General features: G+C 39.9%; 1 protein-coding gene across 16 annotated transcripts in view; it reads left to right on the plus strand.

The window, feature by feature from the left end:
- The window catches only part of TNRC6B (trinucleotide repeat containing adaptor 6B), a 135809-nt gene that overhangs the window by 98241 nt on the left and 18565 nt on the right, over window positions 1-19003 (plus strand). For 15 of the 16 annotated variants that reach the window (XM_051638778.1, XM_051638709.1, XM_051638701.1 and 12 more), the window contains 6 exons: window positions 3864-6197; window positions 7497-7655; window positions 10861-11039; window positions 12227-12301; window positions 13574-13619; window positions 17551-17699. In XM_051638778.1, coding sequence (XP_051494738.1) covers window positions 3864-6197; window positions 7497-7655; window positions 10861-11039; window positions 12227-12301; window positions 13574-13619; window positions 17551-17699 — 2942 coding nt within the window. The remainder of the gene's footprint in view (window positions 1-3863; window positions 6198-7496; window positions 7656-10860; window positions 11040-12226; window positions 12302-13573; window positions 13620-17550; window positions 17700-19003) is intronic. The other variant, XM_051638755.1, reaches the window with a different exon arrangement.

Here is a 19003-nt window from a genome sequence, read left to right on the forward strand (position 1 = left end):
GCTAATGAACTGAAAGCTCATCAGTTCATCTTTATTTTAAAAAGTATTAGCAATGTGAAACTGTGGTCTTTACTTTTGAGTATATAACATAGAACTTGAGGAGGGGAGCGGAATTTACTTAACGTCTTTATGTCTCATTTTCATGGAAGTTCTCGCATGAGCCAGTAGTAAATATGTATTCAGGTATGAATACTGATGCAGATGTTACTATGAAATTTATGCTCTGCAAAATAAGTTAAACTGGTTGAGCGGGATAACTGAATAAGATTAGGATTCAGTACGTGTTTTTTTAGAAGGGAGAGTGTTTAGCCGTCTTCACTGGAAATTTGTGGAGAGGACAATTTAGGGTCCCTTAAAAATGCATAGAAAAATGAGTGGAACCCTATGTACAGAAACAACACTGAAGTACTAATGGACTTAAATTAATTAGAGGTTCAGAGGTAATTATGTGAATGGCAAGGGAATCTTGGCTGACATTTTAGATTAATGATGATAACATCTGCATATATGCACATCTCATGCTGCCAGCACTGACACAGGCTTCCTCCATTGTAGCACTGTGTTAATTTCTCTTCTTTAAAGCTATATGCAAATATTATGTCCATGTGAAGTCATACCACATAGGACATCATAATAGCTCACCACAGATGAAGGGAGCCCTATTCAGTGCAGTTTGTTCATCCTGCCAGTTTCCTTATAGTGATTCCAAAGCTCACTGAACTTGCATGTTACCCTGTATAATGTGCTAAGCCAGCAAAAAAAACAACCCATCAGAAAATGGACAGTTTTGTGTTGAGTTAGTGAATTCTGTTGACTTAGTTAAAGGGTTTAGCTGCCATCAGAACTGTCACAAATGAGGGTTGGAACTTGGGAAACTTGTACGTAGAGCTGACGAGAGAGAGAGAGAGAGAAGTGAGGTCTTTTACTAGCCTTCATCCAGTAGTGGAGAGATCAGCTTAGCTGCTCACAAGACCACAAACTGGTTTCCAACATAAATATAGCAGTGACACAAATGCGGGGCAATTACATACCGGATACAGCTTGAATACATTGCTACATACAAATTGTAATTTTCATAGGTTTAAACTCTTCCAATTTACAGTAACTTTTGGAAATAATGTTGTCTTGCAAAGAGCTGAAAGAGACTCCTAGTACCAAAATCAATTGTTAAGGGAAGTCCCATGGGACAGAGTGCTAGAAGGTAAAGGGGCTCAAGATAGCTGGACAACATTCAAGGACCACTTCTTGCAAGCACAGGATCAGTGTGTCCCAATGGGTAGAAAATCTAGTAAGGGAGCTAGGAGACCTGCATGGTTAAAAAAGGAACTGCTGAGCAAACTCAAATGGAAAAGGAAAATCTATAGATCATGGAAGGAGGGGCTGGTTACTTGGGAGGAATATAGGACTGTTGTCAGAGAATGTAGGGAGGCAACTAGGAAAGCTAAGGCCTCCTTGGAACTTAACCTTGCAAGTCGGGTTAAGGACAATAGAAAGGGCTTTTTCAAATACATAGCCAACAAAACTAATACCAGAGGCAATATAGGCCCACTGCTGAATGAGGTGGGTGCCCTGGTGACAGAGGATTTAAAGAAGGCAGAGGTGCTGAATGCCTTCTTTGCCTCTGTCTTTACTCCTGCAGGCTTTCCCCATGAGCCCCAGTTTCATATAGCCCCAGTAGAAGTCAAGATAAAGGAGGAGTTTGCCCAGATAGATGAGGTAGATGAGGATTGGGTTAGGGACCAGTTGCGTAATCTGGACATCCATAAATTGATGGGTCCGGATGAAATGCATCCAAGGGTGCTGAGGGAGCTGGCGGAGGTCATTGCTAGGCCACTCTCCATCATCTTCGGTAAGTCTTGGGTAACAGGAGAGGTGCCTGAGGACTGGAGGATAGCAAATGTCACTCCAGTCTACAAGAAGGGCAAGAAGAAGGACCCGGTTAACTATAGACCGGTCAGCCTCACCTCCATCCCTGGAAAGGTGATGGAACAACTTGTCCTTGGCACTATATCTAGACATATCAAGGAGATGGGGGTCATCAAGAGCAGTCAGCATGGTTTTACCAAGGGTAAGTCATGTTTGACTAACCTCATAGCCTTCTATGAGGAAATTACTAGGTGGATAGATGATGGTAGAGCGGTGGATGTGGTCTATCTTGATTTCAGTAAAGCATTTGACACCGTCTCCCACAGCATCCTTGTAGATAAGTTGATCAAGTATGGGTTTGATGATCAGGCAGTGAGGTGGATCAAGAACTGGTTGAAAGGAAGAAGTCAAGAGAGTTGTAGTCAATGGGGCAGAATCTAGTTGGAGGCCTGTGAATAGTGGAGTCCCTCAGGGGTCGGTACTGGGACCGGTGTTGTTCAACATCTTCATCAACGACCTGGATGAGGGTACAGAATGTACCCTCAGCAAGTTTGCTGACGACACCAAGCTGGGAGGAGTGACTGACACACCAGAAGGCTGTGCTGCCATTCAGAGAGACTTAGACAGGCTGGAGACTTGGGCGGGGAAAAACCTGATGAAGTTTAACAAGGGCAAGTGTAGAGTTTTGCATTTGGGGAAGAAAAATGTCACGCACCAGTACAGGTTGGGGGCTGACCTGCTGGAGAGCAGTGTGGGTGAAAGGGATCTGGGGGTCCTGGTAGACAGGAGGATGACCATGAGCCAGCAATGTGCCCTTGTGGCTAAGAAGGCCAATGGCATCCTGGGGTGTATTAGAAAGGGTGTGGTTAGTAGGTCAACCTCCCCCTCTATTCTGCATTGGTGAGGCCGCATCTGGAGTATTGTGTCCAGTTCTGGGCCTCTCAGTTCAAGAAGGACAGGGAAGTGCTTGAAAGAGTCCAGCACAGAGCCACAAAGATGATTAAGGGAGTGGAACATCTCCCTTATGAGGAAAGGCTGAGGGAGCTGGGTCTCTTTAGTTTGGAGAAAAGGAGACTGAGGGGTGACCTCATCAATGTTTACAAATACGTAAAGGGTGAGTGTCAAGAAGATGGAGTTAAGCTTTTTTCAGTGATGACCAGTGATAGGACAAGGAGTAATGGATACAAATTGGAGCATAGGAGGTTTAAGGTGAATATCAGAAAAAATTTTTTTACTGTGGGAGTGACAGAGCACTGGAACAGGCTGCCCAGAGAGGTTGTGGAGTCTCCTTCTCTGGAGACATTCAAAACCCGCCTGGATGCCTTCCTGTGTGATGTACTCTAGGTGACCCTGCTCTGGCGGGGGGGTTGGACTAGATGATCTTTTGAGGTCCCTTCCAACCCCTATGATTCTATGATTCTATGAAAGCAACTTGAAAAAGATACTTGAAGCTGAAGGATAGACTTGTTCAACTTCATGTATTCAGTAGATACTTTTTGTCTTCAATCTTTTATCTTTTGATCTGTGGTAAATTGTAGTTGCTTTGAGTCAGTTGAGAAGCAGACCAACAGCTGACTACATGTTCACACACATGCATATGAATGTCTGCACATACACATTCTTGTTCTATATAAATAGTATTATTTTAAATGTGTGTTTGAAAAGTCTACAGCCAGTATCAGTAATGACCATGCAGGTTTGTTAACTGGGGTGTAATTGTAATGTTGAACTTAGAGCTGGGTTGTTAGCAGAAGTGAGTCAACACTGAATTTAAATCCCTACAGAATGCTGGTGGAGAGTTTGTTGAAAGAAATTTTTAATCATTATTTTCAATTTCTGGTCTGATGTTCTTTCAAAGCAACTTTGTTACACGTTTGAGGGAAGAGTTCTTATTAATGAAATCAGTGATGAGTGGTGTCAAAAATGTTATGTTCAGTGCTTGTAAATAATTTTGATTATTGACTTTTTTGGGTGTGTTTTTGGTTTTTTTTTCTTAGATTCAGCAATTGGAGGTGCTGCTGCTTCGAATTATGCAAATTCCACTTGGGGTCCTGGAGCCTCCTCCAACAGCGGCACCAACGCCAACCCAACTCACATCTGGGACAAGGTGATTGTAGACGGGTCTGACATGGAAGAGTGGCCTTGTATTGCCAGCAAAGATGCTGAGTCTTCTTCCGAAAACACCACCGATAACAACAGTGCCTCGAACCCTGGCTTGGAGAAGAATGCTCTGCCAGGAAGCACCACTAATAACAAAGGAAAAGGAAGCCAGTGCCAGTCTGGAAGCGCTGGAAACGAATGTAATCTTGGGGCCTGGAAATCTGATCCCAAGGCTAAAGCTGTTCAATCTTCCAACTCTGCTGCCGAGAGTAACAATGGACTAGGTAATTGGAGGAACTTGAGTGGACAAGATAGAATTGGCTCCGGTTCTGGCTTCAGCAACTTTAACCCAAATAGCAACCCGTCTGCTTGGCCAGCACTGGTTCAAGAGGGCAATTCTAGGAAAGGGACTTCGGAATCTGATAGTGGTAGCTCCAATGCACAGATTAGCACAGTAGGTCAGACCTCTAGGGAACAGCAGTCAAAGATGGAAAATGCGGGTGTTAACTTTGTCTCTGGCAGAGAACAGGCTCAAATTCATAACACTGATGGACCAAAAAATGGAAACACTAACTCCTTGAACTTAAGTTCACCAAACCCTATGGAGAATAAGGGAATGCCCTTTGAAATGGGCTTGGGGAACCCTTCCAGGAGCACTGACACCCCTTCACAAAGCACTGGAGAACGAAAGACTGGGAGTGTTGGATCTTGGGGTACAGCTAGGGGGTCTTCTGGAAATGACATAGTCTCTGGACAGAGCAATTCTGGAAACCATGGGAACAATGGAAAGGATAGAGAGGACTCCTGGAAAGGAGCTTCTGTTCAAAAACCTAATGGGTCAAGAAGTGACTCTTGGGATAACAATAACCGGTCTACGGGTGGTGGGTCTTGGAACTTTGGCCCTCAGCATTCAAATGAAAGCAAATGGGGTGAAGGGAACAAATTAACATCTGGGGTCTCTCAGGGAGAATGGAAACAGCTGTCTGGGTCTGATGAACTGAAGATTGGAGAATGGAGTGGTCCAAACCAACCAAATTCTAGCACTGGAGCATGGGACAATCAAAAAGGCCACCCTCTTCCTGAAAACCAAGGCAACTCCCAGGCTCCCTGTTGGGGAAGATCTTCCAGCTCTGCAGGAAGTGAGGTTGGAGGTCAAAGCACTGGAAGCAACCACAAAGCAGGAAGTAGTGACAGTCACAATTCTGGACGTCGATCATACAGGCCTACACATCCTGATTGCCAGGCAGTCTTGCAGACTTTGCTGAGCAGGACTGATTTGGACCCCCGAGTGCTTTCAAACACCGGCTGGGGCCAAACTCAAATTAAGCAAGATACCGTGTGGGATGTTGAAGAGATGCCACGGCCCGAGGGGAAGCCTGATAAAGGAACTGAGGGGTGGGAGAGCTCTGCCACACAGACAAAGAACTCAGGGGGTTGGGGCGATGTACCCAGCCAAAGCAATCAAATCAAGTCTGGATGGGGTGAGCTCTCAACCCCAACGGAGTGGAAGGACCCCAAAAATACTGGAGGATGGAATGACTATAAGAACTCCAATTCTTCTAACTGGGGAGGAGGAAGACCAGAAGAAAAATCATCTTCCTCTTGGAATGACAGCTCTAGTAAGGATCAGGGTTGGGGTGGACGGCAGCCTAATCAAGGATGGTCTTCTGGAAAGAATGGTTGGGGAGAGGAAGCTGACCAAACAAAAAACAGCAACTGGGAAAGTGCAGGAAACAAGCCAGTGTCTGGTTGGGGTGAAGGTGGGCAAAATGAGATTGGAACTTGGGGTAATGGTGCAAATACAACCGCTGCTTCAAAGAGTGGCTGGGATGATTGTAAAAGAACTTCAACATGGAATGAGACGGGTCGACAGCCTAACTCCTGGAACAAGCAGCAGCAGCAGCACCAACACCAGCAGCAACAGCAGGAGGCTTCTGGTTCTTGGGTTCCACCGCCCCAAACTCCAAGTAATGGTCGACCTCCAAACCCAAACTGGAACAGTGGACCACAGCCAGCTGCCCCCAAAGAGGAGGAGCCTAGTGGCTGGGAAGAACCTTCTCCACAGTCAATCAGTCGAAAAATGGATATTGATGATGGCACTTCAGCGTGGGGAGATCCTAGCAGTTATAACTACAAGAATGTGAACCTGTGGGACAAGAACTCACAAGGAGGACAGGCCCCACGGGAACAGAGCCTGCCTACTCCAATGACTAGCAAATCACAAGCATCAGGTACAGGTCTCATTCCTTTCTTCAGCAAGCTTCTGTGTATGAATGTAACCTTAATGCATAAGAGATACTCAGTTAGCCTCTTAATTCCTAATAGTTTAATTCCATAAAGAAAACAAATCTCTTATTTGAATGTTTGATTCTGTATTTAAAGTGCCTTTAAAATTTTAATCAATCAGTCCTCTGCTTGTTGTGCCTCAGTTACTGATCTGAGTACCAGTCAGCTTGCCAGCAAAAGAAAATGTTTGTTAGCTGACAAATCTGCATATTGTGTCTGAGCTCTGAAGAACAGGTTGAATTGTTTGATCATAGAATGATTAGGTGGATCATTTAGGTTGGAAAAAACCTTTAGAATCATCTAGGCCAACCATTAAACTGAGTCTTAACAAGTCCAGTGCTAAACTGCATCCCTAAGCACCACATCTACATATCTTTTAAATACCTCCAGGGATGGTGATTCAACGACCTCCCTGTGAAGCCTGTTTGCAGTGTTTGATAAACCTTTCAGTGAAGAAGTTTCTTCAATCTAAACTTCCCTTGGCACAGCTTAAGGCCATTTCATCTCATCCTGTCACTTGTTACCTGGGAGAAGAGAGTGACCCCACCTCACTGCAGTCTCCTCTTAGGTGTAGAGAGTGTTAAGGCCTCTCCTGAGCTTCCTTTTCCCCAGACTAAGTAACATTTTTTATGGTTTTTATATTTCTTATTTATGTTAAAAAATTTGCTCTGAAACACTCAAGTTAACACTTGAAACCAAGTGAGTCTGTGATTCAGGTTTTTAGCTCAATTTGGCTCTGCTGTATGATGAATACTTAGCAAAATACTTCTCTTGTTTGAATTAAGGACAAGAAAAAACTATGAAGCTTTGGAAATACAGTAAGACATTATTGTTATGTAACATCTGACTAAACATGCTTTAAATAATACTATTTTGTTTTAATCCATACTTCAAATATGCCCTTATTCTTTCTTTAGTATATGAAAACCCTGTATTAGTCTGGTGCTTTTAATTAGTCACAGAAGTTCACCAGATAGGATGACAGCGTTAGATGTTGGGTTCATTTTTAATCTGGGAGAAGAATATTGCTCATCATAGCATTCTCTTCCTTTTCATCCCTAGAGGTCAGTGCCCGCTCTAAGTTTGATATGAACAGTTGTCAATTTCGTTGCACTCAGGCTACTGAGAATCTGAAGGCCTCAAAAGAAAGCATGAAGCAGTAAATTAATTACATGGTGCTGCACTGCAGAAAATAATTTCTTGTCTAAGTGGTCTGTACTGAAAACTCTTTCTCCTTTGTGCAGTCTGGAGCAAAAGCACTCCACCTGCTCCAGATAATGGTACGTCTGCCTGGGGTGAGCCAAATGAAACCAGTCCCGGGTGGGGTGAAGTAGATGATACAGGAGCATCGACAACAGGCTGGGGGAATGCACCTTCCAACGCCCCGAATGCCATGAAATCTAGTGAGTATAGGCCAGATACCCATTTCTTTGCAGTGGTCCTGGAGATTATTAGTGTTTGGCCTTCTGATACAGGTCACCTATGGAGGAATTGTTATCTGAGGCTTGGAAGCAGTGTTGAATGTCCTGTAAGATTTTGATGAATGAGTGATTAAGTGCTTACAAATGACTGGAACTTTTGTCTTTTAAGGTAATGAAAATTTCATAACTAAGCCATTAAATGGGCAGCTCCAAGTTGCGGAAGTTTTGAAACATTAGAGCATCTGAGTGAGGAAATACATTTTTTTTTTTTCCCTCAAAACTTAGTTTCTTCTCTGTCTGCCCACTTAGTACTTAGCATATAAGCTTGTTACATCATAAATCACTTTTCCTGATCATGTCAGAAAAAGGAATGCACAGTACAGACAAATTCAACTGAGTTGTGGTAATGCCACTTGCCTTTGAATGGATTTATTTATTATGAGTGTGGAAAATTGCAACTAAAAAACTGAACTTTCTTTTGTGGTTGAACATAAATGGATTACTATTTCCTAGATGTTAGCCACCTACAGCTATGTTTTTCATGACAGAGAGGATATTGGAATCTTTAAAAAAAATTGAAGTTAAAATTTTGATATATTCCAAGTTTTATTTCTGTGGAAATTACTCTTGCTGATATAAGATCTTTGTAGAATTTTTATTTCAGTCGTTTTAAGGAAAACAAAACAAGCAAAAGCAATCACCTGCTGTTAAAACATAGCAATGTTACAGCCAAAGCCAATAACAATTGGATATGAAGTTTCCAGTAGGAAATAATGATAATATGTGACTATTACTTGACTGATGATACCGACTGTAAAACTTTTTCCAGTTACAAGTTGATTTGGCAACATGTAATTGTTTGGAATTAATTGCTCTACACAGATTGTATGCTGTTAGGTCATTCTCCCAAAACTGGGGAAAAAAGCATTGCTTCCTTGGTGTTAACACTATAGCAGCCTTTTGTGGATTGCTGTAGTGCTTCCCATCCCTGCCACACAAACTTGGCACTTTTCAGAATGCTAGACTTTTTTTAGGTGTATCTTTTCTTTCTTCTGTAAAAAGCCGCATAAACGCAACCAAAAGAAGAGTTTCTGAATTGTTAATGATCCATTGCAAATTCTGTGGCTTTGTTAATATTAAAGATAGTCTTTAAAGACTGTGCATGGTCACTTGCTTGTCCTAACTGCTCTGCATGTGTGACATAACCAAAGACCTGCAGTGTATATATACTATTTTGTAAGTAACCTATCCCCAGCTGTAGAGGAGCAAAATATAGGGAGTGTTCCCACTGTTTCAGGTTGAGGTGTAGTAGGTCACCAGTGTTAAAAGCTGAGATCTTAATGCTCCTGCGTTCTGTGACTGGTCTCTCAACTCCTCGCTTATTGGCACTGAAGGAGTAAAGAAAGAGCTACACTATTCAGTGGAGTAAGGGGAAATATTTAATGCTTGGGTAAGTTGGAAGAAGAAACTTGAGAAAAAGAGCCTGCAAAGGCCTCATTTATGTTTGAAGGTAAGGACAGGTAACAGAGACTAGTGATGACTGGAAAGAAAACAGTAGTTTAGAGCCAAAGAAAGGAAACACAGATCATTACCCACCTGTTTAAAAAAAAAAAAAAAAAACCACATTTACCAGCATCGCATAGCAATTCTCTAACAGAAGTAGGAGTAAAATCGGTTTTCTGTAACGTTATCGTGAAAGTTTCCTTGTGCCTCCTTACTCGACAAAAGCAGAAAATGAAGCAAGAATCCTACAGATGAGTCATCTTTACACCACTGTCCAGATTTCTGTTCAAGAATCTCAGACCTTAGAGCTGTCAATGCAGAAAAAGAATCTATGGTCTTGTAGCTAAAACCAGGATCATAGTACTATATTTAAACACTGTGGCCAGAAATAAATTAAAGCTGCAAGGACTACTCCATGTATGACATTTCCAGATTAAATTCTTGACTCTGCAGTCATAATGCTCAAATATAGATTTTTCTATGTAAGTGTCGTGGTTAAGGTGTCAAGAGGTAGATTTTTGCAGTTGGACCAGAATGTTTTCTAAGCAGCACTCAATATTGGTACACGAATATACTTCAAAAAGTTACATTTCCTGTGAAGTATCTTGAGTTGTTGTTTATGATGGATTTTAAGGTAGCTCTGGAACTCAAGGAAGAGTTCTCCTTGGTAGACTTAATAGTAGTTCTTAGCCTTTATATTAAGATTTTCTGCCACATGTGTTAATATTCTTATCCCCGATATCCCCACTCAAGTGCCAGACAGTTGAAGAATTAGTTACGAGAAAGGTGATGGTGATGGAAACTCTGCTTAAAGGAAATAAATGCTTGGAGAAGAATTATACAGAATGAAGAGTTACAGCAGACAGGAAAACAGTTGGACAACAAACAAGATGAGGATTTGGGTTCTTGTTGGTTTGTCAATACAGTTTAGTATTCTTTAGTTGCCTGACAGCTGGAGCTAAAGAGTAACAGCAATAAAAGAAGCCAGCAGTGAAAATCCTTAGTGTAAAATGCTGTGAGAAAATGGTTTTAGCTTTCCAGTAACAGCATCTCTACACAGTCAGCTCTACTAGTAACTCTTCTTAGTGACATTGTTAGGAACAGAAATTCAAATAGAGAGGTGGTTTTTTTCACATTAAACTATGTTTGGTGTTACATATACCAGAAAACAATGTCAGCTCCTCTTCTTTAGATTCTGCTTTGTTGTTTCTTCTTAAAGTTCTTGGTTTTTGTAATTTTGTGAAGGAATTTAGTGCAAGGAAAATGTTATGGTTTTGAAGGAAGAAAGGAAATAATTGATAAACCACCTGAACCAGAATCCTCAGCACACTTGGTTTTTATCTATTCTTGAAGTCTTTCTTTTACACTGAAAAGTAACTAGTTGCCTTTTAAAGAAATCCAGACACGGCTGTATCTGTGTAAGAGAAGTGTTCCCTATCGTTATATATTTAAGGGTTTGACATTGCTTTAAAATAGTTGCAAAACATGACATGCTAACATGCCACCGAATCTCATGGGGTTTGGAATTCATGCACAAGTTTTTACAGTTGTTAGAGTGAAGACATTTTCCCCTCCACAACCCCCTCCTTTGGAGTTCTGATTATCTCAGCTAATCTTGCAGTGTCAAATCACCAGCTGCATAGTATTGTAGGCTGCTTTTGAGCTTTTTTTTCTTTTTCTAAAGGTTCTAAATCTATGCAAGATGGCTGGGGAGAGAATGATGGGCCAGTGACAGGAACTCGTCATTCCAGCTGGGAAGAGGAGGAGGAGGGAGGAGTCTGGAACACGGCAGGCTCTCAGGGAAGCAGTTCCTCCCACAACTCAACAAGCTGGGGGCAGGGAGGAAAGAAAACACAAATGAAGGTAAAATGCTTCAATGATTCGTAACTACTGTGTTGTCGGAAAGCAGTATTACTGATACGTTGGAACATTGTAATAGTTCTTACTTTAAGCTAGAAAGGTGTCTGTTACAACAGTGTAAAAAATGTAAGGTTTCTGGATTTGTTTTAATGTGGTACACCTATTGTGACTAATAAATCTGCCAGTAGGTGTCAAATTCTTTCGGTATGTAGGCTGCAAAGCCATTACTAAATGAAACTGAGCAATAAGTATCCCAAGGCTATTAGTCTTCTCATGTTGACACATCTTTCTTTGTTAGACTGCTGCTGTTCTTGCATAGCCTGCTGAAATTTGGATTCCACAGTCCCTTTGGCAAATGCACTTCTTATTTCTACTGATTGTTGGATGTAGGTCTGACTTGTGTTGGTTGTTACAAACCCTTGACCTCAAACAGGAGTAGGAGCTTGGCTGTAGTTCTGAGTTAATTGCTTTCTAAGGTTTGTGTTAGAAGTTCTCTAGTACCCTAACACTTGGTACTGTATTAGTATTCGCAGGACTATGCTTGTCTAGGTAGGGCAAATTCAACAGCAGGTGCAGAGCAGCTTCCAAGGAAATGGAAATACTGTTGTGACATGATACAGGGTTTAACAATGCCCATTTTGCAAAAATTGTTCTCATTAACTTTTTCTCACTTTAAGTTTTGTTTTAACCACTAAAGCAACTGTCCAAAAAAAATTTGTTAATAATATCTTTTATGTTGAACTGCATTCACTTTTGATCACCAGTGAATTACAGTAAGGACAAATTGAGAGCCATGTAAGAGAATCCATACTAAAGGGAAGAAAACCAAGGAAGAAATCTACTGCTCTATTTGGTGGGGTAAAGAATATATTAAATTGTAACAGGAAAAAAAAAAACAAAACACTCAAATAGCTTTCCAGATTCCAGAATGAAACTAAAGGTATGATAAACATTTTACACAATAAGTGTTCATCTGTGTATACCTAACAAGGAACAATTTTATGAGAGAGAAAAGGGAAGTCTTTGGTAAATGTTTCCAACCATGTATAAATTTGAAGTTAAATTGTCCAGGAGATAATTGCTCTGATACTAGGATTTTTATTCAAGGCTTCTGCATCTCAAGGATAAAACAGAATATAAGAAATCAAGATGTTGCTTAAAGATACTTGTCTATTGTTTTTTCTCTTCAGTGCTCATTAAAAGGAGGGAATAGTGATTCATGGATGAATCCTTTATCCAAGCAGTTTTCAAATATGGGCTTGCTAGTAAGTAATTTATTTTTTTTAATATAAAATCCAACTTTATAAAAAAGCAATAAGCATTAAATCAACTGTTTCACAGTATGTAACTGCTTATTTATCTGCATTTGCTTTGCTGACATTCTGATTATAATACCTGTAATAGCTGGGTTTTCAGCACTTCCTTGCTAGTCAAAATGGCTTCTCAGAAAAATTCAAGATCTGCTTTGACTCTTCAAAGTTACTTTATGTCAGCTGCTGTTCTGAGATTGCAATTTCCTTGCAAGTAATAGGATTTGGATTTTGGGTGGTGGTGGGTTCCTTTAATAACATACTGTATAGACCATTCAAGGTAGAGGCCTGGCTCCTGGCTGTATGCTTAGACATCTGTGATTAGTCCAAAGCTATTAATTCTGAATCTCAGCCACCAATCAGAAAATGAGATATACAGCCCTGATTCTATCTTGATTATTTGTATTTTAAATACTGTGCGGCAGGCTCTTTGTAAAACAAAAAGGGCTCATTATTAGTCAGATCTTAAAGATTGATTGTTAAAATTAATAAATGGCACATCATGAGGAGAAAAGACAGATCTGCAGGGAAGTACCTTAAAAATAGTTATGTATAAACATTTTTTAAGGAACTTACGACAATGGTAATTTGTAAAAAGTTTTACAGAATATTGTGCCGTCATCCTGTGAAGCAGGAATAATATGTAATGGAGGCTAGCAAAAGATAATAATGCAGAGGTTCTGTGAGAAGTCTAGGACTGCACAAACTGCCACTGACATGCTAGGATTAGTTTGTAATGTCTGTTGGCTCCCAAGCCCAAGTTCAGTCTGCTTCACCATAGATACTTCTGAAAGCTGTGGGAACACCCCGTCCCAGACTGCCAACTAAAGAATAACTTGGCAGCACATTTCAAGATTTGATAACTTGACAAGTCATGAGGATGACATGTCGTTTTAGCCACTATTTTCAGGGTTTCATCTCTCGACCACTGGAACATGAGGACAGAGATTGACTTCACAGAGCAGCTGTCTGTCTTTCTCTGTCGCATGTGTTCACGTGTCTGGTTTCATATTGGTAAACTTGCCACACACAGTATTAGGGAGTCGTGGTGAGGTGCATCCAGAGTGTTGTCAAGAATCCTTGTATTTGATAGTTTAAAAAAAACTTCCATTGGCACAAGCATGTCCTTCCTTCATACCACCTTTAACCATCAAAGGCTGCTTTCTGAAACATTCCTCAGCATTTCACATAAGTCAGAACTGATTTTCTATGTTTTTTTTTTCCCAGAGTCAAACTGAGGACATTCCAGGCAGTAAGATGGACTTGTCTGTAGGTGCGTATAATTTAATTTAAATGCATTTGAAATATGAGATCATGTCTCGTATTTTTATGTTGATGACATCCAGTGCTCTGGAAAGGTTTGATCCTTAATTTTAGCACTCCTCATAATAGAGAGTTACAGCATCTGATGTCTTGGCTGTAGGGTTTCAATAGTTACACAGCTGATGCTGCTGTGTGAGATTGGGATGTATACCTGTACAAAGCAGAGCTTTAACTTGTGGAAGGGGCATCCTGTAAGACTGTTTTGATCATATAGTTTGTACTCATTGTTTCAAGGAAGAGAAGGATCCTTTTTCATCTGATGAAAGAGGAGGACTGTTTTAGCTCTTGGTAATAGGACATCCCAGTTACCACAGCTCCATGGAGGTGATGTGAGGAAAAAGACTATCTTCTAACATTGATTTCTTCATTTGCTTGCCTCAGGCTATTACAAGGTACTGTTCAGTAGTACTGGAGTTTTCACACTTGATAGCTTCACCACAAATACTGCACAGCTTAGGGGAGAAGGGCTGTGTGGAAAACACTATCCAAAATGAAGAGTTGGAATTGACCGCTTGGGTTAATCCCACTTGATCACGTTGGAATTTGTAATGACTTTTTTTCTTCAGTAAACTAAGTAGTGGACTCTGGCTGTTTGCTCAGCCTGTATCTACTTTTAAACCTCAAAAGTTGGACTTACTTACAAGGTAGGCTTATTCTTCCAACTAGTTTTCAGTCAGGATTACAACATACCAGGTTTTACTACCTAGGTAATTCCTAGCATGATATTTTCCCAGTTTATGGATATCAAAGTTGAATTTGTGATTGGAGACCACACGTATCAAAGGAAACTTGCTTTGGTGTGGATAGAGGGCTTTGGCTCTCATCGTCATGCATCATAAAATAGGTCCAGCTGTCACTAAGTAATTCTTTCTATGTTAGTCTGAGTCTCCTGGTTTGAAAAATGTCTTGCTCTTATTGCAAGGTGCTCAAGTGACACTCCTTCTTTACTGACCAAGAGAGAAAAGAGGTGGATCAATATCAAGCCTGAGGCAAATCTATTTCCTCTTTTTCATTATTTTCTTATCAGATCCCTTCAGTGGATAGGTTATTCTAGTTTGAAAATAGGACACGGATTTTTTCCATTGAAATGTCTCCTAGTTTCCTGAGGCATGAAGTTTGCTACAGTAAATACCTTGTCAGAACCACTTAATATTTTATCTTTTCCTTCTGACAGTCACCTTTGTATCTTTTTTTTAGTATATTAGTTGCAACCTCTGCAGATCACTACATTCTCAAATCACCTGTAAAGAATGGGAAGTTAATTTCCAGTATCTATTGATGAAAATGCAATTCATGTGGGTGCTTGTACCTTTCAAAGCCATAATCTGATTTAGCATTCAGGTGCAACACTTGGATATCTTAAGTCCTCATGGTTGCTCAATAGGCTTGGATAATGTAGATTTATGGTAAAGGTATATAACCAGTGTCTTTAAAGTGGTTTTGGTGTTGTGGTAAAGCAGAAAATGTATTTCAAATGGGTTTTTCCCATTTGAGTAATTCCACACGATGTATGTGTATTCTCCACGTTGAGTCTCTGGTTTGCAAACATTTTTAGATAACCTTGCTCAACAGCAGTTTGTCTCCTATCTCCCAGTGCAGGATCACATTATAAAATTGTGTTTGTATAAAATCTTATTTTTTATTTTAAGGTGCATGCATGTGATGGGGGAGTTCTACTTAATATTTTTTTCCCTCACTAGGACATGAATGTCATCTTCCAAGCTTGTTTTATTTTGCATGTTTTATGGTGTTTCTCACAGCTGTTAGTAGTGGGAAAAATCCAGGAACTGATGGGAGTGTCTTCTTTTATTAAGATGGTTGAACTTTTAATCTGTTCTATATTTCTGCATGTAGAGGATTTGGGGTTTCATATTTATTCATGCACAACTGTTCTTGCTTACTGCAGAGGGTAAAATTCAAACTTTTCCAATTTTACCGGTCATCTTGTACAATGTAAGGTAAAGCAAGTCTTCAGTCAGCTGCGTTGTTTATAGCTTTTGTTGGCAAGTGCAAACGACAGACTCCCATGAAAGGTTTCAAGGTTGCTTTAGAATTTTCTATGAATGGAATAAATGAATGTTAATATCTCCCTTAGCAAGGCCTTTTTTATTGAAGTTTAAGCAGCTGCCTCAGCGCTAAGTGGCACACATATCTATGTTTGAAGCCTTTAAAGGTGCTATTTAATGCTCTACATGTTATTTAACAAGCCATTTTACAAGGCATCCTTCAGTAAGATTTGAGGAGTTGCACTGGGAGTATCATCAGGATAGCTGAAGAGACAAAAGGGTGCTTCTGCAGCTTCGTCATCTTGTGTTGGCACTGACCCAGTTTCATTTCAGATAGTGATGCAACTCTGTCTTGCTTTCAGTTTCTTTTCAGGCAGCTAATGGATGGGGCTTCCTGTCTAGAATTAAAGCACACAAGCCTTTGGTAGTGCATTGCTGGCATTGTGTGGAGTGGTTAGATGTAGGTATTGACAGGATTGAGATGTGACATTTTTTGTGAGTGCTTTTGCAGAACCAGTTCTAGCTTTTTAGAATATGTTAGAAAAGGATGAGCTCACTCAGATCAGTATGACTTCAGTTACAAGCCAAATTATTTGTGATAAGTGATATTGAAGGCATCTGAGAGGATTAAGCTGCATCAACTTTGAAAGCTGTACCAGCAAGAAAAAGCCATGTAATTAGTGGTTGATTTCATAGGTTCTTGGCAATACCATACCTATGAATATTAATAGTTTGTGATTGGACATTAAGAACAGATGCTGGCTTTGAGTGGCTTTTGGAGGAAGACGTAACTGTTTTGAAGGAATTGGAGCTGTCTGCTCTGATAAAGTCTTCATGTTTTGTCAGTGGTAGGATAGGATATCTGTGACCAACTTCCTTTGGAAGTGTCAGAGATTTTGGTTAGCTGTTGGAAAGGGAGTCTATGCTACTAAATAAAATTGTGTGTTTTAAAAAATACCAGTTAAGCTAATTTCTGTCATGTTGTCTGTATTTTAAAACAAAATATGTTCTCCATCTGCTTCAACATAACAGTGTGCACCTGATACCTTGCAGGTATCAAATACAATCAAAAAAACTTTCATGGCAGTAGTTCAGTGTGTAAGGCAGAAAACTTCATTCATTCAGCACTTGGCTGATGATAAGGTTATAAAGAAAGATTATGTCTTGTTCACTGTGTATGTTACAGTTTGATCATCTGTTATTAACATGTTTTCCTCATGTTCCAGCAGATTAATCTCTAAGCAATGGCAGAGGACTATAGGAGATATTTGAATAGTGTCTGTTATTGATTGTGTAGTCATTGCATACAGGCTGAGGGAGAGTGGTTGCCTGTCTGGAAATTATGCTATGCCAGATCATCTGTGGTGTTTAAAGAGTAAAAGTTCACATCACTGTAGGAGAGTTGTGTTCAAATTATGTGGGTGGTTTTGCAGTTTGAGAAATTCTTTCTCAATGCCAAATCCTGTGAAGGCTAAATAGAGTATATGGAGACCTTAAATACCGGGGTCTCTATAGATACTGAATATCAATAACAGTGTGAGTTTTGGAAGACATGGAGAATTATGTATAAATTAACATCATTAGTTGAACTGGACAGTTGTAGAAATGCATATGTTTATATCTGTACATGAATTGTGATAAATACTTCACATTAAACTCTATAAACTAAATTGGCTTGTTCAGTGTTAAAAGTGAAATTTCCTACTTAAATTTTGGAGCATCTTTTAATATCAATTATAGACAAATTGCTAAATTGTAAGACAGATCTAATTTATAGCCTGGTCTTAAAGATACTTTATTTGGCTATGACCCTGCTGCCATTAAATATGGTAGAGTTTATTGGCACTAATTTTGCCCTCTTTCCTCTTTTTATAGGTGGTCTCCCAGATAAGAAGTTTGATGTAGATAAACGAACCATGAATCTCGGGGATTTTAATGACATGATGAGAAAGGATCGATCTGGGTTCCGTCCACCTAATTCCAAAGACATGGGAACCGCAGATAGTGGGCCTTATTTTGAGAAGGTGAGAGACATATCTTTAGATAAATTATTTTTAAGCCTCTGTGTTCAAGGTCCCAGTTTTTACCCTACTCCTCTGGAAGTTCTAAAAATTGAATAACCTTGGAAAAACTCAATAAAAGGTTTGTGTGAGTTATATTTGTAGAATGAATGCATATATAAAACAGAGGTGTCAGATGTGCATAGACAAACTACATGATCTGGGGAGAATGAGGCTTTTTTATTCTAGAACAGACTGCTCTTAATATGGACATGAAGAAATTCCATTTTTTCATGGAAGGGTAAACTACTAGTAGCAATTAAATTCATTATAGGTTTGATCACCATGATACTTTTGGCTATGGACTACAATAATCTACTGTAAAAAATGGTTTAGATCAAGGTAAACATAAGTAATCACAGTCTTCCAAATTTTTTCTACTTTCACATCCTGTTGTTTATTGGAAACACCCTTTCTAAATTCATAACACTTTATGCTGTATGTCTGTGTACTGTAAGCTTCTGTATGACATCTGTTTCCCTGTGACATCTGTTCTTTGTTACGGTAGTGTTTCTTTCCTGTTCTTGCCTATTGTAAGTAGAAGTGTTCTCTGCTACTATCAAAGATTAATTACTTCACATTATCAATCTGAGAGTGTCCAATAGGTTCAAAATGCTTTAGGGTTGTTGAGGTTTCTTTTAATACAGTTTATCACATATAAAATTGAAAGGAAATGTGGTTTAGAAGTTCTGAAGGTGTTACTGTCAATTAAATTTTTGACTCCTCCATTTTGGTCTAACAAGCCAAAAAAAACCAGTTTTGTCAGCTCCCTCTGGTGGCCTAGTTAATAAATACCACTAGCAAAGTTGATGCGTTCCTAACATGCTATGTTCATAGGTGTGTGCTAACGTGAGGAATTAATTCAAGATTTGCTTGGTTTTGCAGTGGTAATAGCCACTGTCAGAAATTAACTTCACGAGAGTTTAAAATGCATTTTTAAAAAGAAACCTTTAGGAATTTGTTGATTACCTCCTTGGACCAAAATCTTAATTGTAGAATAATCATTTGAGTCAGAAGTTTTGTCCTTGTAGTTGCTATTACAAATTAACTTTGCTTCTTCCTAGTCACTCACCATCCCTCTTTCTCTCCTCTTGCATTCTGTTGCTTCACTAACCAACTCCTGCTGTTGGCTAACTGCTGCTTCAGCTGACTTTGCCTTTCTCCAATCAAGATGGGTGCCTTGGGGATGAGGCTCCCTGCTCTCCCTTCTCCCCTTCTCCCAGCTACAAGCTGTCTCCCTCTGGTTCCACACTATCCAACGTCGGCCT

This window comes from Apus apus, chromosome 1, assembly GCF_020740795.1.
Source record: "Apus apus isolate bApuApu2 chromosome 1, bApuApu2.pri.cur, whole genome shotgun sequence".
NCBI lineage: Eukaryota > Metazoa > Chordata > Aves > Apodiformes > Apodidae > Apus > Apus apus.